This window comes from Eublepharis macularius, chromosome 6, assembly GCF_028583425.1.
Source record: "Eublepharis macularius isolate TG4126 chromosome 6, MPM_Emac_v1.0, whole genome shotgun sequence".
Lineage (NCBI taxonomy): Eukaryota > Metazoa > Chordata > Lepidosauria > Squamata > Eublepharidae > Eublepharis > Eublepharis macularius.
The window spans coordinates 65,821,035-65,843,708 of record NC_072795.1 but is presented as its reverse complement, the minus strand read 5'-3'; the positions used below and the strand labels follow the sequence as shown (position 1 = coordinate 65,843,708).

The 22,674-nt window shown below is 42.2% G+C and overlaps 1 protein-coding gene across 5 annotated transcripts in view; it reads left to right on the top strand.

Annotated features, from left to right (window-relative positions):
• The window catches only part of BTRC (beta-transducin repeat containing E3 ubiquitin protein ligase), a 198,308-nt gene that overhangs the window by 155,149 nt on the left and 20,485 nt on the right, over window positions 1-22,674 (top strand). For all 5 annotated transcript variants that reach the window (XM_054982810.1, XM_054982808.1, XM_054982811.1 and 2 more), the window contains 6 exons: window positions 6,160-6,346; window positions 11,309-11,405; window positions 12,497-12,634; window positions 13,125-13,243; window positions 15,625-15,874; window positions 15,983-16,101. In XM_054982810.1, the coding sequence (XP_054838785.1) occupies window positions 6,160-6,346; window positions 11,309-11,405; window positions 12,497-12,634; window positions 13,125-13,243; window positions 15,625-15,874; window positions 15,983-16,101 (910 nt within the window). The remainder of the gene's footprint in view (window positions 1-6,159; window positions 6,347-11,308; window positions 11,406-12,496; window positions 12,635-13,124; window positions 13,244-15,624; window positions 15,875-15,982; window positions 16,102-22,674) is intronic.

The following is a 22,674-nucleotide window of genomic DNA, read 5'->3' as shown; positions in this document are numbered from 1 at the left end:
GGAAAAAATTATGAAGGAGGGAAGATTCCGGATTCATGGAACAAAGCAATTATATCATTAATCCATAAAGAGGATACAGATCCCAAAGAAATCAAGCACTATAGACCTATATCATTGCTGAATGTCGATTATAAAATATTTGCCACAATAATAGCAGCCAGGCTGAAAAAGATATTAAATAAAATAATTTACCAAGACCAAATGGGTTTCCTACCAAGAAGACAGTTAAGAAATAACGTTAGAATAGTATTAAACATCTTAGAATATTACGAAGCACATCCAGAAAAACAATGGGTGTTAATTTTCTTGGATGTGGAGAAAGCCTTTGACAACGTTAACTGGAAGTTCATGGTAGAACAACTAAAGGAGATGAAATATGGAGCCAAATTTGTAAATATGATCCAAATGATATATACGGAACAAAAGGCAAAAATAAGTGTGAATGGGGACTTAACAGAAAGTATTAAAATAGAAAAAAGAACAAGACAGGGATGCCCTCTATCGCCACTTCTATTCATCCTGACATTGGAAGTGCTAAACAATGAAATTAGAAAGATGGAAGCAATAAAAGGAACAAAAATAAAAGGAGAAGAATGTGAGATACAAGCATTTGCAGATGAACTGATATGCATTTTGGAAGAACATACAGAAGCAATAGATCCCTTGATGGAGAAACTAAGAAGATTTGGCGAAATGGCAGGAATGAGACTTCATTACCAAAAAACAAAAATAATTACCAAGAATATGACAAAAGTACAAATCAAGAAGCTAATGGAGAAATCTGGTTTTCAATGGGGAAAAAAGTGAAATATTTAGGAATCCACATAACTAATAGGGTTTCCTCCTTAATGAAAGATAACTATCAGAAATTGCTAAAAGAAGTTAAGGAAGATCTGAATAAATAGAAAGACATGCATATATCTCTCCTGGGCCGAATAGCTACAATTAAAATGAACATACTACAAAAACTCAAGTTCCTATTTCAGACTATTCCAATTATAAGAAAGCAATAATATTTTCAAGAATTAAATAAAATAACTTCAAAATTCATATGGCAAGGTAAAAGACCAAGAATAAGATTCAAAGTCCTACAGAACTCCAAAGAGAAAGCAGGATGTGACCTACCTGACTGGAAGTTATACTACAAGGCCTGTACATTGGTATGGATAAAGGAATGGATCTTATTGCGCAATCCTAGGCTTTTAAAATTAGAAGGGCGTGACCTTAAAATTGGATGGCATGCCTACCTCTGGTACCAAAAAAAAAGATACACATAAATATTTTAAGGATCACATAATAAGAAAATCCCTGATGAATGTCTGGGAGAAAATAAAACCCCAAATATATACCAAAACACCAAGATGGATATCACCAGTGGAAGCATTCACCCAACCAAATTTACTAAGGTGGGAGAATATCTACACCTGTGAGCAGCTATTGGGGGAGAATGGTAAGCTAAAGTTAACAGGAGAACTAAAAGAACCTAACATAAAGACAGGATGGTGGCTAAGAGCGCAAATAGAATCCAGATTTGCTAAAGACAAAACACAGGGATTCTACATGGAACGATGCCCTTTTGATAAGCTGCTGTTAGAAACAGACAGAAAATTAATAGGAAAATTATATGCCTTCATGAAACAATTGAAGACAGAAGAGGAGGCTTTAAAGGTCCATATGGCAAAGTGGGAACAAAATCTGGGGCACGGCATAGATCTGGAGCAATAGCTACAGTCATGGAGAGTAAACATCAAAATAACAAAATCAACCACCTTTAAAGAAAACCTATATAAAATGTTCTATAGGTGGTATGTGACACCAGAAAAATTAGTAAAGATGTACACTGAAGTACCCAATAAATGCTGGAAGCGTAAAGAAAAAGTGGGGCCTTTTCCCATATATGGTGACTATGTAAAAAAGCAAAGAGATATTGGAAAGGGATACATGAGCTGTTGCAAGAGGTGCTAGAAATAAATATACCATTTAAACCAGAAATGCTCCTATTAAATATAATGCCGGAGGAGTTAAATAGGGAAAATAGATATTTGATAATACATAATACCAGCAGCAAGAATAGTATATGCCAGAAACTGGAAAAACACAGATATACCAACAAAAGAAGAATTTATAGAGAAAATGTTAGAGATGGCAGAAATGGACACACTGACAGAATTAATAAAAGAAAAAAACGGGCCATGATAGAAAACAAAAATGGACCCCATTTTATAGATGGGTTAAACGGAAGTATAAAATAGAGCCATAACTATATGTTAGCAGAATACAATCAAATGAATGAGCAGAGTAAAGAAGAAGTAGAATTAAAGAATGCAGTCTTATAGTGATAATAGCATAGTGAAAATAGTATAATTATGATGGAATTGTAGAGATGAGATGAAATGTATGATTTATAACATGTATCCAAAGAATGTAAGACTTTTGATTAATTTTGTTATTAGAATAAGATGGAACTAAAACAAATTAAAAAAAAATTTTTTTTAAAAGAAAGCGCCCTTTTTCTGACCTAAAGCTTTCCAAAGCAATACGAATCACTTTGGAAAGCTTTGATTTGGCATTTCCAAATCAGGGCCAGCATGCTGTGCCCAATTCGGAAATCCCAAATCTTTACGAATCGGGTCCAATTCGGGTATTTATCTCGAATCGGAAACCCAAATCGCACACCCCTACTGACTAGAGTTCAGAAAAATCCAGCTTTAAATGGGATTTAATTTTTTCTACCCAAGCTACTTCGTGATCCAGTTTCACAAAAAATGCTAATCCCCGTTTTTATTTTTATTCCAGTTTCCAAAAAGTAGTTTGTAAAATAACAAACATAAAAGAATTCAGGAATTCCTTTGGTCAACAGGGTGTTGCTTTCTTATCATCTTTTTCAGCATCCTGACATAGTACTTTGCCCTCTGTGTCTGTTTGACTGCTGCTCTTTGGAGACTGTTAAAGGTTTTATCATTTGGCAATTCAGTGACATTCACAAAATTTATGTTCTGCAGAAGTTTTCCTTAGGTGACCTTGTGACTTTAAATCAGATACTTTTCCGTTATAGAAGTGGGTCTTTTGTATCATAGAGTATAGTAGGGTCTAGAATGGGATTATAAAGTCTCCAATCATTATGTTGCCTATACAGAATAGGTCTTCAATCTTATGGGGTGAGGGAACTAAAGCAAAAGTGCTTTGTGGCATTCAGGTATTACTTTTCCTTGCCACTTGTGATGCACATGCAGAATAATCATTGCACTGTTATATAATGCTGTGCCTGAAAATTAATTGGCATTGATAAAGGTTGTTGGGTTTTTAATATTCTTGCCCAGCATTTTTGCTTTTCTTTTAGCTTCAGCACAGTGAAAGATCAAATTTCACAATCTTACAGTGAAATTCTATGCAGAGCTACTCCAGTTTAAGCCCATTGAAATCAGTGGGCTTAGACTGGAGTAACTCTGCTTAGGGTATCACTTGTAATAATACACTTTATATTTTTAAAAAATCTCTTGAGCCCTTCCTTACAGAGAGAGATCCTATGTTTAACTCGCTTTTTCTCATCTTTCTTATTTTTCTTTTTGAAGCCCTGTTTGCACTTACCAACAATTTTTGATTGTTAGGCTTCTCCCCATTGGTTTGTCTTTTATTTCAAGAAACACTGTACCCACATCCTGAAAAGTCAGAACTGTATGATAGGCCCCTTTAAAAAAAAAAAGTTAATGCTTAATGAATTTTTCCAAAGACTATGGAAAAAATGAACAACCATGCTGTTACACCACTTTCATGTAAGAGAAGCTCATTATGGGACCTTTTGTTTTTCTACCGTCAGCAGCAGAGACTGGGTACATGATGTCCTGCATTAACCCTGATAAGAAACATCTGATAGGCACTCACTTCATTGTGCATCTGTCTGCTTAAGTATAGGCATGTGACCTTGGTCAGCCCCAAATGCATTTACTGCTTCCTACGCTCAGCTTCTGCCACTGACAAATGATGCTCAGTCTTTGGGGCAGCTGTAACAAGAGTAGGAAAAAGAGCATTTGATCTCTTTCCGGATGTTTGGTAGCTTTTTACTTGGAACCAAGAAAGTTGCCTGTGTTGGTAATCTGGCATGCTTTCCCCTTTCCCAAGTCAAATCGGTCAAGGATGAATTTGATGAAGCAGTTAAAATAGTCATCTGTCCACTCAAAATACCTGGCAAGGTTCACATATGCAAGAGAATGAAGTAATGATGAGGTAGCAGAGCTCTTATGTTTAGAATGCACCACTTCAGAATACAAGTGGTGGATTTCAGTTTGCATAGAACTCTCCCTGCAAATAAAAAACAACACAACATTTGAATTAGTAACTCTTTCCACTGATGATCTCCCTGTTCTTTGCTGCAGTGTCTCCTTAGTTTGAAAATTAATTTGTTTACCACATTTTTATCCCAGTCTTCCTCCTAAGGAGCCCAAGGAATACATGGTATTCCCCTCCTTCATTATAACCTTACAACAAACCCACAGGGTAGGTTAAATTGAGAATGAACAACTTCATGGCAGGGTGGGGATTTCAACCTGGGTCTCCCAGTCCCAATTTGACACTAATAGGCCTATGCTACCCAGCAAACCTGTCCCCCTCTCTAAATCCTGCAAAAGCATATTGCCAGCTTCCTCTGCCCAATTTGTTTTACAGATTACTAAGAATCTTTGTGAAACATATGTATAGTATAATGTGACAGTGCTTATGTGAGTGCAGTTCAGTTCAAGTTCAGATTTCAGGAATCTAGTGTTTCCCAGCATGTATCAAAAGATCTACACTTGGATGATCTCTTTTCACCTTGTTATAAGTGAGAATCAGACCTTGCTATATGGCCTATAACTGGGGTATTGAGTCTCCCCTGTTATACCCTGTCTCTGCTTGCTCTCACTTGCTCTGAGATTACAGTATGACAATTTCCACCTGTAATTTGGACAATATATGTCTGAATCACCTGCACTTGTGGCCCATTCCTTCCAGTACGGTTGGGTTCGGGGCAGGATTACATGCATGGCTGCAGAAATGCTTACCTACTCAGCTAATAGAGTAGCTGTGTTAACACAAATGCTCCAGGTGTGCTTCCAAGACTCTGCAATCTTCTAGAGCAAATCTTTTTAAAGCATGTGTTTTGTAACCTAGGTACTGTTTCCTGCTTCCGCCTTTACCATGGTATCTGCCTGTTTCCATGTCTGTCAAAATGCATCTGTCAGAAGAGAAATGCCTTCTTGACTATCTCTGTATCTCTGATGCATTATAACAGCAGCCGAGTGAAGCTTGATTAGTGAAACCATCTTATTTTATTAGGCCTGTTATTCTTCTGAGGCCTCTGCGTGATTAGGTTTGAGTGGAAGGTAGTAAGTTTAATGAAGGAGCCCATCCACTTCGAGCAGCCCATGGTGAACCCAGTCAACACATTCCTGTTACATCAACTGCTTATAGGGTATTAACCAGCTTATTGCTGCACTGTCCTTATAGTTTAATTGATTGTTGCCTTCCTTCCAAACACTCTCTCTGGCTGTTCTAATTGCTAGGCTGGCAAATTATTGCAATTTGCAGTATTTTGTTGCATGTTTTCTTCTACCTGAAAAAATAAATAACACCAATAAAACTGCATTTTTGCGCACACACTCATTTGAAGGCAGCCTGACTACACATCTGTGCATACGCACACACATATGCGCTCAAATACTATTTTCAGGTACTACTTTCCTTCAGGCTGCACATTTGGAATATAAATGTATTATATTCTTTATTGCGTCAAAAAGCTCCCATTTTAGCAAAAAGCAGTTTTTGGAATACAAAAACAGCTGTAGCAGCAGAGTGAGAAATGGGCTTAATATAGCAAAATTTGGGGGGCTGCATCACCAAGCAGGAAAAGCCTTCCACAAAACATCCCCCTAGTGCTAAAATCTGCAGAAATCGATCAGACCAGATTTCTGGATCCTTCATCATCTTTAGTGCTTTGTTGTTTCTTATCCAAAAGAAGCTGCTTTTCTGAACTTCATAAGAGATTGATTTCTACTCATTCATCCCCTGCTCTCCACTGCACCAGCAAGAATGAGCAGTGACTGGGATGAAAATGTATTCTTAACAGACGTGTGCTCCTAGTGAACTTCCCCTGTAATGGCAGGCTTCCTTTACTTTTTCTTTCAGCTCGAGGCCTGGATCACATTGCTGAGAATATCTTATCATACCTGGATGCCAAGTCATTGTGTGCTGTTGAACTGGTATGTAAGGAGTGGTACCGGGTGACGTCAGACGGCATGTTGTGGAAAAAGTTGATTGAGAGAATGGTCCGGACAGACTCACTGTGGAGAGGTTTGGCAGAACGGAGAGGATGGTAAGAATATCTCACGTGCAACTTTTTCCTAAATCTGTAGCTAGAGATGCCTTGTTTCATATGAAGTTTCTATTAACAGCATGGCCATCTGTTTGGCAGTTTATATTACCTGAAAATATGGGAGTATTGAATACTGGTATTTATGCCCACCCCAAAAGCTAAATGTGAACAATACCAGGGTTTTTTTAGTTGCACACTTTAAAGTTATGTGTGATATCTTTCCTTCCCATTATTAGGAGGATCATATGCTTAAATCTAACAAGAATTAGTATCATTTTTGAATGGAAAAGTAGGTTACAAATACAGCAGGCCGCTTTGTCTTCCTCAGCAGATTTTTGCAATTAGAGATCAGTTTCATCTTTAATTAGGCACACCAAAACACAGATAAATTAGCTAAGGTAATTTCAGGTAGGTAGCCATATTGGTCTGCAGTAGTACAGCAAGTTTAAGCTTTCAAAAGAAAGGGTATAAGCTTTCAACAGTCAAAGCTTCCTTCTTCAGGTACCTGAAGGTATGTGAAGAAGGGAGCTTTAACTCTTGAACGCTTATACCTTGAAAAATCTTGATCGTCTCTATGATGCCACTCGACTCAAATCCTGCTGTTCTAATCAGATGGAGCAATCTTTGTGTCTGGCAGGACTTGCCCAAGTCTAGAGAAGCTTTTTTGCATTTCATTAGATGCTTCCATCTCTGGGGTAATTTCCTTAATACGTAATTTTCCATCCAAGAGGCCTGCCTAGTATATGTTGTCTGTGAGAAAGCTGGATATGAATTTTTCATAAATGAGACAAAAGTGACAGCTAAGGAATTTTAACGGCTATAAAAAAAATAAAATCGCAAAGTCGCAAGTACAAATTCTATTAAGGGTTTTGACATTAAGAGAAAGCTGTAGATAAGCAGATTAGGAAGCTAAATAATATTTAAGATCTAAAAGACAACTCTGTTTCTAATATTGATTACTCAAAGTACCTTCCAGGTCAGTGTTGAGCAAATGAGACTCAGCATGGATCAGATAAAATGGGAACAAACCTGTGAAATCCCTCCCTCTTCCCCTCTTGCACATTTAATGAAAGACTTACAGATCTGTGGCACAGTTCATTGTTAATTAGATCCACAAATTATGGTTTTCTCTCTTCCCTGCAAACCAGGATGAGGAAGGGTACACACAAGCTTGAGGATTCCTCAGGCTAATTTCTGTAATGGCCAAAATGTGATTAACAGCCCAATCCTAACCCCCCAGGCAGCGTCGTCACTCATGTGCCTGTGTAAATGGGGCAGCACTGCATGGCTCCCTATGGACTTTTGCAGGATAGTCCCACCAGTGCCCGAGCGTGGCAAGACGAGATGCAGCAGCCTCTGACAACCCTGCTCACACCAGCCAGTGGCCACAGCCCTCCCGACATTTAGGCGAGGGGCAAACAGTGGCTCAGCCAGTGGGGAGGGCCAGGCTGGTGGCTGCAGCTTGGTGTGCCTGCAAATACCCACCACTGCTGCCACCACCAAAAGAAAAAGGTTCCCCCTCCCTGAAAAATAGGGCCGGATAGTAGGGAGCTGATATCTGTTGCCTGGAGATCAGTTGTAATTCTGGGAGATCTCCAGCTACCACCTAGAGACTGGCAACCCTAAGTAGTCCCCAAGTTCCAGAGAAGCCGGGGAGAGGTGGGGCCGTCAATGAGTGACAGGAACGCCCATTGGGAACCACATGGGAGGCTGTTTGGAAATGAGGGGAATGAAAAGCACGCTCAGACTTGCTGCTGCGCAACTTGAACACATCACTGCATCTCTACAAAGTGAGAGCGGGAGCCAGACCTTGACAGCCATGTCCCAGTACTGGGGAGATGCACCCCCACCCGAGTGAACTGACAGACTCTCCTCACGCCAAGTCCATCCCTGCTTCTGTAAACACATCCCCCACCCCCTGGCAGCAGCTTTCCACCTGCAGCGACCGTCTTCCTGGCTTATCAGATGCCAGAAGCTCAGACTGTGGCCGAGGCAAAGCCCACACTCCAACATCTGAGAAGATGCACATAGTAGAGAGCAGCAGCGACAGCAACCAGCTGATGCAAGACCCTCTGGCGAGGATGCGCTCTGCCTTTGGGTGCTTTTACCTTTAAGGGAGAAAATGAGCAGGTAGTTACAAACACCTGGTCAAGAGTAGTTTTCTGGGCAACTGCCTCTGGGGCAGGCAGGGGCTGCCGCCACTGTCCTCTCCTCCGCCAAGGCTAGCCGTCAGGCGAGTTCAGGTGATGGGGCAGCCAGCACAAATCAGCGAGCCAGCTTAGCCACCACCCCATCTCCTTCTTACCAGTAAGTGCTACCTCGCTTCATACTGAGATGGAACTTCAGAGTCCAATAACCTACAAGGACACATGAGTGGTTATTGTTAGTTAGCCAGATATTCTGGACTTTGCCCTTCTTCCCTTGAGCAAGTGCAAAGTTCTCCCACTTTTTTCGCAAAGTCCCCAAAGTGCACTCAGTGCCCGCCACCGTGCGTACCCTCGTGCCTCGTGCTCAAAGTACCCACAGCAGAAGTCCAAGGGGCCATCTTTGGCCGCATGCTCACTTACCTGAGGTCATGAGCCACGCAGCCAGATGTTTTGAAGGGTGCGTGAGCAGGTGATTGGTTGCGGGCAGGGGGGCTCGTCCACCCCGGAAGCGGATGCAGATTGGCCCCCCCGTGGCAGTTCCTATCCTATGCTTCTTCAGGCCATGTGGGCGGGGCGGGGCACTCGGAGAGGGGGCCGAGTTTTCCCCAACAATGGGCATCTATGGCTACACCACCTTTTTCTGTGGCGTAGCTCTTTTGCGCCAGTGTGAGCATTCCTGCACCTGGTGGGGCTTAGGGAACGAACTAACTCTGGCCCTGCCCTCCAGTCCGCTCCCTCCTGCACTGGCGTGGGGCCCTGCACCACTTCTCTGCCTCCACCCGCCTGCCAGGTATTCCCGCTGAGGGCGGCCCAGCAGCGGTAGCACGCCTCATGCCACCACCAGCAGAAGGGCATTTGCACCCATGCAGGAGCCACTTACGCCCACGTAAGCCTTGTTTCTCTCCCTATGCACTCCCCCCACACCTTCTTAGGATTGGGCTGCCCGTCCTTATGCTTGAACCATGCCACATCCTTAGTTGCTGCATCTCCAGACATGGAATAAACAGTAGTTAGATTCCTGTCAAATGCCAACATTTGTGCTCCAGTTTCCTGTCAAATACCAACATTTGTGCTCCAGTAGCATTATAAACTGTGATCTGCTTGGAAATTGGTGTTTACCTCCAATTTTGGTGGCAAGCTGGCTACATTGTGAGGTCATCACATGTTATGCACTGGAGTAATGTCTGCCACCAACTTAAAAGTGGCTAAGCTTTATATGAGAGTGGCCCATTTAATTTCCCATAAAACATCCCTGTTAAAATATCTTTACTGGGTTACACTTGAGAAATTGTCGTGGTGGCTACTGAGGAACATTACAAATGCAAAATATAAAAACAAATTCAAAAATCTGGACAAGGACGTACTTTCTAATCTTTGAGAGCAGTAGTGTTCCTGTGCCATTATATTTCCTTAACCTTTCCCAGTGACTTGTTTTGGGTTTTTGCTTGGTTTCCAATTACTTGCTCAGTTCTGTCTGCTCCCAAGTATTGAGTTCCATTTGTGCACTTTTTGGTTGCTCACAGTTAACACACAAAACAGCACATTGGCAAAGTGAGCAGGCCTTAGTGGGAATGTTTTGCTTCTATACCCCTTCAGGATTTTTACAGAAATTTCTTTCCCAAACTTTTTTCACCAACTTCATTGGAGCAATGATTCTTTCCTGAGTCTTGAGATGTAGGGAATGAAATAATTTGTTCTGGATAGCAGTTCAGTATCAGAGCTGTTTTTGATTTTCACTAGGGACAAATCACTGTAGCAACAGTAGTGTCTCTGCATATGTTTTAGATGGATATAATAGTTTACATAAAGAGATGCTGAGCTACATGCACAGTTGAGGGTGGGGTCAGTTTATAAAACCATACTGCAAGGTGGCATACTGATAGATTTTTAATCTTGGAGACTGTTAGATTGAGATTATTTTTTCTAGAAATTTAATTTTAAAACATCTGTCATAATTTTTTATTAATGGTTTTATTTACCGGGTCAGTAATCTAAGAAGACTGATTTATTTCAATTACAAAAGAATACACAAATATTCTAATATTTTTCTAAGAGTTTCAAGATTTATGATAAGGGAGAGATACATAGAAAAAATTGTCAGAATGTATTGTTGTAGTGCAGCAGCAGACAGAAAAGCCGAGAGCTGGCCTAGGCTAAATGCCATGCCTCAGGTGTCAGGATTATACTCTGAGGCATTTGTGCCCATCTCTCCTTTACAAAGGCATGTTGCCAGGCTGAAGAGGGGTTAGTATGCCCATGGTGCCAGCTTCTGCAGTGTTTGTTGGCTCCTTAACTTTAGGATGTGGAATTTTTAAATAATGGTTACACAGCAGGAAGTGATTGCAATTTGCTGATTGGTTATGGGTTGTTGTTGCTACCCCTTTTCTGTAACAGAAATCTGGCCTGAGATAACTGGATTTCATATCCAGGCTAAACTGAGGAAGAATCAAGTGATGTTTAGTAGAAGCAGCAGTAAAATGCCCTGATAATTACATAGTGTTCTGGACCTTTGAACAATCACATTGTGGGGAACTTGGCAGCTTTTTCAGTATTCTCCTGTTGCTGTCAGTTGAGGACTCCTCCATTTCCACTTGCACATGTGAAGGCTCTCCGTGTCTCTTTAAAATACAAGGGAAGGCTATATATGCAATTAGGTGCTTTATTAGTCTATGAATCTGCCCCATGTCAAAAGACAGTTGCGTTGTGTGCTGGAAGGTAGGGTAAGATGTCCATCTTAATGTCTCCTAGATCTTTGCACGAAATAAGTAGATTAGACAGCTGAATAATAAGTGCTACTTATTTTGTTTTCTTTTAGGGGGCAATATCTATTTAAAAACAAGCCACTTGATGGAATAGTCCCACCAAACTCCTTCTACAGAGCACTTTATCCCAAAATTATACAGGATATTGAGGTAAGAGCCAAGGAAAAAAATGTGTGGAGAGAATACTTCTTTTGAACCAATGTTCTTTAGAGTTGTTTCATGCACAACAATTACCCAGACAAATATCACCACAAGTTGTAGCTTCTTACTCCATGTACAAAGAAGCCATATCTATATTACAGATTATCACTTATGAATTGGCTCTTAAGACTGATGTCATACACCCAACCCATTTATAGTTGGTCTCCCTTTCATTGTAAGTATACGGTGCTGAGGCATTTGAAGATAGGTTGCCCTGTCTTTCTGTCTATATATTCGCATAAAATTGAAGATATATTACCCAATACGACCTTATTTTCACAATTATGATTCAAATACACTATAAATCATGACCATTCAACTTCCAGGTTATCTCTGTTTCCACTTCACTGCTTACAATGAATTAAATATGACAACTTCTCCATAGAAGCAGTATCTCATAGTGACTCATTCTTGATCGGTGGTTTTGAAACCTCATCACAGTGAATCTTCCCATATCAAAGCTTCCCCTAGTATACTTAAGACAAAATCAAAACAATTTATTTGTCATTGCTACTCTTACTTCTGAAGGAGCTTGTTCCAAAGATAAGGAGTGGAGTAATGCCTGAAGAACATATATTTAGAGAACATAAAAGAGTTGGAAGCAAGGGGAGCAGAAATTGTCTTCTAATGGACTTCAAGGATTGACAAACACCACAAGGGTGAAAAACAAATAATGTGACAGGGAGAAGGGTGAACTTGCATGGTGCTTTTTGACCCAATCAAAGTAAAAAGGAAGGCTCTCAAGTAGTCACTGATGACTAGTTCTGTATCCTTAAATATGCCTGACTTCCATATTGAAGACATCTGAAGACAGCTGGACTTTTGCCTTCCTGAGAATGTCTAGAAATCCCCTATATCACTGTGGATGCTTCAGACGGAGGGAGGACTGTCCCACTTCTAGCAGGCTCTGGGATTATCTAATAATAAATGGCTTCAGCATGAATGCTGTGTCTGTTGTCCCAGGAGTTTTGCAGGCTTTATTGTTGCAAAATTTCCATGATGATTGTTACATACTTTATAATTGTTTCTCTTTCCCCCAGACAATAGAATCAAATTGGCGGTGCGGAAGGCACAGCTTACAGCGAATCCACTGCAGGAGTGAAACGAGCAAAGGAGTTTATTGTTTACAATATGATGATCAGAAGATAGTGAGTGGCCTCCGAGACAATACCATCAAGGTGAGAGCTCTTCTGCAAGCAAGGGAGCCCTAGAAAATTTAGTCACAGAAAGAATGTAGCTGTATTTTAATTTAGGGAGGGGCAAAGCAGGAGAGAGACTTGAGAGTGTTGAGGTTTATCCTTTCCTTCCTGTATCCCCCAGCCAATCAAGTTTGATTTTGAACTGCCTAGGTTTTCTCCCTCTCCCCCAAACAAGAAGGATAAATCTATATTATCTGCTTCATTTTCTTGCACATTGTTCATTGCTAGCTGTGTTATTGGTCCTTCAGTAATTAAAGTCTTCCTGTTCCCTAATGAGAAGTGTAAAGACTGTGTTCATATTAAAAACAGAGATATTAAGGATAGTTTATATTGCTCCAAAGTGCCTGTGGAATACAAAGTGCATTGCATGCCACTTAAAAGTTCTGTTCGCCTTAGTAGATAAAATGCTGTGTTGTAGAAAACAAAAGAGCCAGGCTGGCAATACAGTCCGTTCCCTTTGCCCTCCTAGATCTGGGACAAGAATACGCTAGAATGCAAGCGGATTCTGACTGGGCACACAGGATCAGTCCTTTGCCTCCAATACGATGAGCGAGTGATTATCACTGGATCATCAGATTCTACAGTCAGGTATGCACATCTGAATTTGAGATCTGTGCAGTGTTCTCTGTGCAACCTTCTTTTCCTGTTACCATCTGTGGCCTCTTCGGACCAGCAAGTGGTATTATCCCCGTATTAAAAATTGGGTAGGGGCTGAGGGTGCGTTAATAATGGTTTGCCAATATCCAGGAGATTCCTGACTGAATTGAGTTTTGAACTTTAAACAACATTGGCACTGGCTATACCATTTCCTAGAAGTGATGGAGGAGAATGGATTTGTTCCCTGAGACCTAGGCAGACTTCACTGTCAGAGCCAAGAAGACAGAAGGCATGAAAGGTCAAAGTGATATAGTGGCTAGAATGTCAGACTAGGATCTGGAAGGCCCAGATTCAAATCCCATTATGCCATGGAAGAAGCTGGTTAGGTGATTTTGGGCCAGCCATTGTTTCTCAGCTTAACTTACCTCACAGGGTTATGGCGAGGATAAGATGGAGAAAGTGAGAAAGATATTGTAAACCACTTCAGGTTCCCATTGGGGAGAAAACGGGGGTATAAATATCTAAATAAATAAATGGAAAAGAATACTTTTTGTTTTCCACAAACTGTAGTAGGAACAAGACTTCAATCAACTGTGAGTCCTACATTTCAAGATTAGCAATATGTGTAAAAAAACCCCTGTCCTTGGATAGAGATAAATTTGCCAGCATGCTGTCTTGAGTGTACAGATTTTGTGTGCTTAAAAATTACAGTATAACATGTCATAATTTAGCAGTACTTGAAAAAGTTTTTACATTCAGTAGAGAAAGAAAAAACAATGCATGCTACTTTGAGTTCCTTTGAGGAAGAGTGGGATACAAATGTAATAGATTCCTAGGTTATATTCGTTACTCCATTTTTATGCACCAGGCTTGCACAAGATCCAAAAAAACCCCTAGGTGCCATTATTTTTTTAAAAAACACCCATACAACCAAATGCCTAAAATGTTTCAAGACATTGCCTAAGTTAGAGGGTGCAACGGTAAAAGGACCATAATATTTGGCTAAATTCTGTGCTAAGAATAAATGTCAGGGATCTCATGTAGAATTAGCATACAGCAAAAAGGAGTGAAAAGCACTCCTTGATTTTAACTGTCTCAATACAGTTTGCTGCCTAAAGTACTCACCACAACTGTTACCCTGCCCTCCACTGCTGCCAGCCAGAAGCCAGAGCTAGTCTTCCTTGCCCCTTCCTTAAAAACAGTGAGCCAAGGCATGCTTCTCCCACTCTCATAATACTCTTCTTTCTCATGAGAGATCTGGCAGCACAGCCAGTTACCATAGCTTTGGCCAAACTCTTGCAAGAGGAAGATGTCTTAGGGACGTGCAAGGTTTGCATTACCATTTTTAAGGAAGACTGGGAGAGAGAAAACAAGACTAACTGCTGATGGAAACAGGGGCCACAGCAGTGATTGGGGAGTGTGTAAAGGAAGTGGAGGATGACTTGGGCCAGTCAGTATAGGAGGTTTCCACCACCATCCCCCAGTTTTTCACCTGGTAGAGCCAGCCCCAAAAATTTGCAAAAGAAGAGTCTGAGTTAAAAGAGCTAAGGGTTAAAGACCATAGAAGGATGGTGAGCTATCTAGAACACAGGAGTCCTGACCTTTGGTAAATATTAACCATGTTCTTCTCAACTGCAAGCACAACTAAAATGAAGATCTTAGGAAACCAAATTCTATAGCAAGCAAGACATTATATTAAGCTCACATGCTCCTGTAGCAGAAGATTCTGTAATCATTCATCATGCATCTTCCACACTTTAATTGTAACATTTTTGCTTTCCGCACTCTGTAGCTCTGTTGAGCAAACAGTTGAGTAAGTGCCTTTGAGGGGGTATGAATGGCAGGCATCTTTTAAGAGGAGAGGGAAAAACTCTCTTTTAAGAGGAGAGGGGTTTGTTTTATTTTAGTTTTAACTGCCAGTTTTTAAACTATTACTGTAAGCTGTCTTGAACCATGTAGAAAGTGTAAATGTTTTAATAAACAAATCAGTCCGATGTATGGTGTTCAACTTGGACTTGGATTAAAATCTCAGTTCAGCCATAAATTACTGTCAGCAAATTTCACTTTCTTAGTTTCCGTTATCCATCTATAAAATCTAAAGAAGTCTGCTCTTCTTCACAGAATTGCTGGGAGGTGGAGTAAGGTTATTACTGAAAGGCTTTTTTCATATGTAAGTTACTAATTCTGCAGATGTAGCAGTGATGGCTGGAAAGGCTTACTTAGTATATCTTTTTACAGGAGTGTTTGGTATGCTCCTAATGTAAAATCACATTTTCCCTCTGGCAGTGTACTTAAGTATTGGTGTACCCTTGCTTACCACAAAAAAAAATTCCTTTCTCTCACCCTCTGCCTTTCTCCACACTCAACTACAGAGTGTGGGATGTGAATACAGGTGAGATGCTGAACACCCTGATCCACCATTGTGAAGCAGTTCTGCACCTGCGCTTTAATAATGGTATGATGGTGACTTGCTCCAAAGATCGTTCCATTGCTGTATGGGACATGGCCTCCCCAACGGACATCACCCTTCGCAGAGTATTGGTTGGACACAGAGCAGCTGTCAACGTGGTAGATTTCGATGACAAATACATTGTGTCAGCATCAGGTGATAGAACTATAAAGGTACAGAATTTGGAGATTTCTGGCAAATTAACAGTTTATGTCTTCCTCATAAAAGCACTGGGCTGGTAATAATCAGTCCCTTCCTTCATTTGTGTCTCTCTCTTTCAGGTATGGAACACAAGTACCTGTGAGTTCGTCCGTACCTTAAATGGCCACAAGCGAGGCATTGCATGTCTACAGTATAGAGATAGACTAGTAGTGAGTGGTTCATCAGATAATACAATCAGGTAAGCAATGTCACATTTGCTGAGGTCATGTGCTGCCTCTCTCTGTGCTAACCTACATCATACTTGTCATGCATGCATGTAACAATAGCCCAACAGGCCCTTTTACTCAAAGTCTGGAGAGCGATTCGGAGCAGAAAGGCCAGGGAGAAGAGTCACACTAAACTGAGGCCTGGTTTGAATAGCAGAATTAGTAGTATAGTGGCCTGTACCACTTCAGACTGCAGGTGGAGGGTCACATTTTTGAATGTTTCCCTGCATCAAAGGACCTACCTGCAGGTAGAGAATTGGAACAACAGGCTGGGCTTGAACTCTTAAATACGCAATTTTTATTTTACTTGCAGAGAATTTTACATTGGGAGGGAGGGGGAAGTGTTCAGATATGAAGCCCCTCTCTTGCAGTATGGACTGGAATGAACCATTTGACATTTCAGTTTGCTGAATGTGTAAGACCCAGGCCTGAGAGTTAGTTGTATAAAGTGTGGAAGTGGCTGGATGTATGGTGGGTCTAGGAATTTCAATGGACCACAAAATCTAAGCCCAAAATGAATTCAACCAGGGCTTTTTTTCAGGGGGAACGCGGGGGAATGAAGTTCCGGAACCTCTTGAAAATGGTCACATGGCTGGTGGCCCCGCCCCCTGATCTCCAGACAGAGGGGAGTTGAGATTGCCCTCCGCGCCGCTTGGTGGCACGGAGGGCAATCTAAACTCTCCTCTGTCTGGAGATCAGGGGACAGGGCCACCAGCCATGTGACCATTTTCTCTGAGGGCAACCCACTGAGTCCCACCACCTCTTTTCCCAGAAAAAAGCCCTGAATTCAACAATATTTAATCTATAATTTCATTAAACCTTTGAGGCTTTGCATTATTTTGGAAAGAGCAATCATGAAAGTAAGCACTGGATTCAAGGACAACTCTGGTAGTGGATAGCACTGTTAGATGCATCTCAGCCCCTTTCAGGAACATTCTCTGTAATCCATGTTCTGCTCCATGTTCCATTTGTTCTTAAAATGACAACAGACCCAACACCAGAATGACAAGAAACACTTTCGTTCATCGTCGTGTTTTCTGTGCAGTCCCCCATGGAAACTGCACATGTGCAGGCCAGCTGTGGACATATCAAAGCTCCAAAAGGCACGAGTCTCTCGAGATGCTTTTTGAGTGGGCATGGCTATAAAAGATGGGGCGAGCGGATCCCTCCCTCAGTTCTTCTTTAGCCACTGCTGAAGAAGGACATGCTTCGAACTCCTCCTCAAATCCAAGCAAGAAGATAGAAATCTAAAAGAAGATGATTTCGAAGGCACTCTTCAAGAAGCGTCTCAAGTGTGCATCCAATGTGGATCCAAGATGGCCCAATCCGATGGGCACGAGAAATGCCTGATGTGCTTAGGAGAGACACACGATACCGTGCACTGTGGCATATACAAGCAATTCATGCCAAAGGCCCGACATGAACAGGCATCGCACCTTAAAGCGGTATTATGGGAGTCAGCCCTCCAAAGTGTATCTGACTGAAGTCTTGAAGGCCACTTATAAAGGACTGCAGTGCCCAGAACGGGCCTCCTTGGTACCTCCAGTTTTGGAGGACCCTTTGAGGGTCAACCCTTTGAGGGAAATGATCTTTTCTCATTGACCACTGACAATGCACTTAAAATAAAGGATGATAAGGTAACTGCTAGGTCCTTAGGGATTACCCCAGTCATCCTGTATAAACACCGGTTCCCTCCTAGACCCTATCCTTATTACAACCCCAGATACAATCAGTTTCGTCTCAACCGAATCAACATTTCCATTGGAACCAGCAATGTGCTGCTTCCACAGTTCCAGCCAGCCAGCCCAGATGGAGGTATTACCATCATAAGTCAGGACAGTTCCAATTCCCCTAGAGAGCAATCAGGCTCCACCAAACAGAGTTTTTGATGCCAAGCCATCTTTCCCCCTCTCTGTCGGTCAATCCTTGCCCTTACATGTATGGGAGAAAATTACCCGAGAACTCTGGGTACTGTGAATAGTTCGGGAGGGTTACTCCCTAGAGTTCAAATCCATTCCTCTTAATGTTCCTCCTCAGACGAACCCCTCCCTGCCTCAAGCAGTTTTGGTGAAAGAGTTACAGAGCCTATTGCTGAAACAAGCAATAGAACCAGTTCCAGCCTCTGGTTCCAATGAGGTTTATTCCCGCTATTTCATGGTGGACAAAAAGTCAGGGGGCTCCTGCCCCATCTTAGATCTCCATTTTCTAAACAAATTTATTGTTCCAAAGAAGTTTAGAATGTTATCATTGAAAGAAGTTTTACGCCTGTTGGATAACCACTGTTGGTTCATTACTGTAGACTTAAAGGACACTTATTTTCACGTCCCAATAAATGTTTGTTACAGAAAATTTCTCCGTTTCCAGCGTGACTCCAAAAGATACCAATGCAAGGTTTTTCCTTTCAGCCTTTCCTCTGCCCCTTGGGTGTTCACCAAAGTTATGGCAGTAGTGGTCAGCCACCTCTGGGAGATAGGTTGCACCTTATTTCCATATCTGAACAACTGGCTTATTGTGGGCCAATCCAAAGAGTCTGTCTCTCATCACACCTCATTAGTACTGTCAACTCTCCAGCAATTGGGTCTAAGGGTCAATTTAGAAAAATCGTCTTTGATTCCACAATAGAGGGTAACATTCGTGGGAGCAGTGTTGGACTTCACTCTAGCTCAGGTTTTTCTCACCAAGGAATGGATAACTCAGTTCCGACTCACTCTGAACAAGATGCGCTCTTTCAGATACCAGAGCACAAGAGATATCCAAAGACTGTTAGGTTTTATGGCCTCTCTGACACTGGTAGTTCCATTTGCCAGGCTCCAGCTGTTAAAAAATTGGTTCGTCAGGGTATTCCATCTGCACTACCAGAACCTGTACAAGCAGTTCTCAGTTCCAAGGATTATTCACAGATCCCTGTCATGGTGGAACAACGAACAGAACCTAATGGTAGGGACTCCATTTGGTTGCAGCCCTATTCACCTCTCCATATTTACAGACACATCCCTGTCAGGTTGGGGGGCTTTCTCCGGAGAAAATCAGGTGAGGGGCCTCAGGTCTTAACACAAGTCAAAGTTACACATCAACCTTCTAGTGCTAAGGGCTATACGGTTTGTTCTGAAAGCCTTCCTCCACCTTGTCAGAGGCAAGAATGTTCAGATATGCATGGACAACACAACTGCCATTCATTATCTGAACAAGCAGGGGGGCACAGTCTCTCTGCCCCTCTCCCGAAAGTCCTCCCTGATTTCAGAATGGGCAATCCAGCACCGGATTTCCCTGAAAGCCATCCATATTGCTGGAGAAGACAACACTATGGTGGATGCCCTGATTCGGTCCAGGGACCTCAGTTACAAATGATCCGTCTATATGGATTTTCTTCAACCCTTATTCCAACAGTGGGGGTTTCCAACTATAGACCTCTTTGCTACTCCACTCCACAAGAGGTGCCCCCAATACTGCTCTCGAGCAGGCAAGTGGAAATAATTCCTAGGAGACACTTTTCAAACATCCTGGTCAAGCAGTCTACTCTATGCCTCCCCTTCTCTCCCTCTCATGACTTTAACACTCAGCAAAATGATGAGGGAGAGGGCATCAGCAATTGTAAACGCTCCTTACTGGCCAAGAAAGGCTTGGTTCTCCACCCTGAAAAGGATGACATAAAGAAGGACGTACCATGGTTGTTGGGGGTTTTCCGGGCTGTATTGCCGTGGTCTTGGCATTGTAGTTCCTGACGTTTCGCCAGCAGCTGTGGCTGGCATCTTCAGAGGTGTAGCACCAAAAGACAGAGATCTCTCAGTGTCACAGTGTGGAAAAGATGTAGGTCATTTGTATCTACTCAGGAGGGGTGGGGTTGAGCTGAGTCATTCTGTAAGAGTTTCCCAGGGTGTGGAATGCTAATGGCGGGAGGCTTCACTGTATCCTGAGGAGGTTCTTTTGCATATGGATTGGTGCTTGATGTGCTAATCTTCTCTGCAGGGCTATTGTCGGGTGTGGAGTGTTTTGTTGGCCTGGTGTTTTTCAGAACTGGAGCCCATGCTCTGTTCATTCTTAAGGTTTCTTCTTTCCTGTTGAAGTTTTGCTTATGCTTGTGAATTTCAATGGCTTCCCTGTGCAGTCTGACAAAGTAGTTGGAAGTGTTGTCCAGTATTTTGGTGTCCTGGAATAAGATACTGTGCCCTGTTTGAGTTAGGCTATGTTCAGCCACTGCTGATTTTTCAGGCTGTCCAAGTCTGCAGTGTCTTTCATGTTCTTTTATTCTTGTCTGGATGCTACGCTTTGTGGATGCTACGCACTGTGACACTGAGAGATCTCTGTCTTTTGGTGCTACACCTCTGAAGATGCCAGCCACAGCTGCTGGCGAAACGTCAGGAACTACAATGCCAAGACCACGGCAATACAGCCCGGAAAACCCCCAACAACCATCGTTCTCCGGCCGTGAAAGCCTTCGACAATACAAGGACGTACCAGTTTCTGCTGTCACCAATCCTCCTTCAGGACGATGTGGTTATTCACCACAATTTAGAAACACTGAAGCTGACAAGCTTGGCTTGTGTTCCCTCTGGAGTAGAATTCCCTTCCTCAGTCAGGAGCATACCTTCAGAGGCCAGAAAACCTTCTACCCAGATGTCATACTCTGGCAAGTGGAAACATTTCTGCCTTTGGGCTTTTGAACAGGGCTTAGCCCCTTCTTCGACACCCTTACCATCTGTCTTAGATTATCTAGTCCTATTAAAGAACCAAGGAGACTCTAACTCCTCTGTGAAGGTCCACCTGGTGGCCATCTCGGCCTTCCATGAGGGGGTGAAGGGTATGTCCCTCTTCTTCCAACTGGAATGCAAATCCTTCCTTAAAGGGGTGGCTAATTTTTACCCTTCAGTGTCCAAGTCCATTCCTCAGTGGAGCCTGTCTTTAGTTTTAGTAAGTCTCCTGCATAAGCCTTTTGAGCCTCTAGCTACCTGTCCTCTCAAATTTCTGACAGCCAAGACAGCCTTCTTAGTGGCCATAACATCCGCTAGGAGGGTGAGTGAACTGCAATCCCTGAAGTATGATCCACCTTTCCTCAGAATGTTTGCAGACAGAGTGGTTCTCCGTCCCACCCTCCAGTTCCTACTCAAGGTAGTCTATGCTTTCCACCTAAACCAAGACATTACTCTGCCAGTGTTTTTTTCCTTCACCTTCTACAGAGGCTGACAGACTCCTGCACACATTGGATGTCCAGCGTGCACTGTGTTTTCACCTGGACAGGACTATTGCCATCAGAAAGGACCCTAATTTATTTGTCTCCTTCAGGGGATCTAAAAAAGGAGAAAAAGTCGCTCCTCAGACCATCTCCAACTGGTTGGTGTGGCTCATTAAAAAGTGTTATAAGCAGTCCAAACAACTTTGCCCTTTGAACATCAAAGCACATTCTACAAGGGCCCAGTCTACCTTGTCAGCATTTAGCTTGGGCATTCCACTCATGGACTTATGCATGGTGGCCACCTGGTCAACGCCGTCCACCTTTATTAATCATTATGCAATTGACATAGACTCCAGAAGGGATGCTGCAGTCAGCAGTCCTGAAGAGTCTTTTTTGATGAAGAGCAACACGCCCACCTCCTGGGTATATTAGCTCGCTAATCTCCCATGTGACACTGCACAGAAGAAACGATGATGAAAACAGGGCTGCACCTACCTTTGTTCATTGAGTGTTCTTCTGTGCAGGCATACATCCCTCCCTCCTTTCCCCACTGTGTACTCTTTAAATATGTTAATTTCTCCTTCTTCACCAGAGGCTTAGTGAACTGAGGCAGGGATCCTCTTGCCCCGCTTTTTATAGCTGCACCCACTCAAAAAGTGCGCGAAAAGGCTGGGTGAGCATCTCGCACCTTTTGGAGCTTTGATACATCTGCAGCTGGCCTGCGCATGCGCAGTACCCATGTGTGCCTGCACAGAAGAACACTCAATGAACAACAGTTACAGGTAGGTGCAACCCTGTTTAATCCGTTTCATTTTTTATCTCAAATATCCAAACCATCAGTCAGACATTAATCAAACAATTTAGAATAATATATAGTTTAATTGTATGTGATCTTTTCATTTAATCTGGTATTTTTAATTATACCTGTCACTGATTCTTTATAGTTTTTTTAAGCTAAAAGCTATAATGGTTGCTTTCTCAAAATGTTGTACATGAAAGAGCTATTGTGGGCTGTTGTGTAGGATACTTCCCAGCATGATCCTTTAAATTGGTCCATACACTTACTTAAAGGGTTGGATTTGCAATAAGAGGCTTTTAATCCAGCAGTGAATCCTGCTGGGATCTTGCCAGCTAAGCTCTTCATGTGGTGTTTGGCCTCAGGCATCATTTGAAACAGGTGGCCAGGAGTCACGGAGTCAGCTTGCTCTCTCTTGCCTTGAAACAGTCTAAACCTTAATCCGTTCTGTATAAGGCACTGAGCATTTTTGAGATGCCATTCAGATGATGTCTGGTGGATGGAACTTGATAGCTTTCAGCAATATAACAGATACCAGTGAAAAACTAAACAAACCTTGATTGGTCAGATTTCAACAAG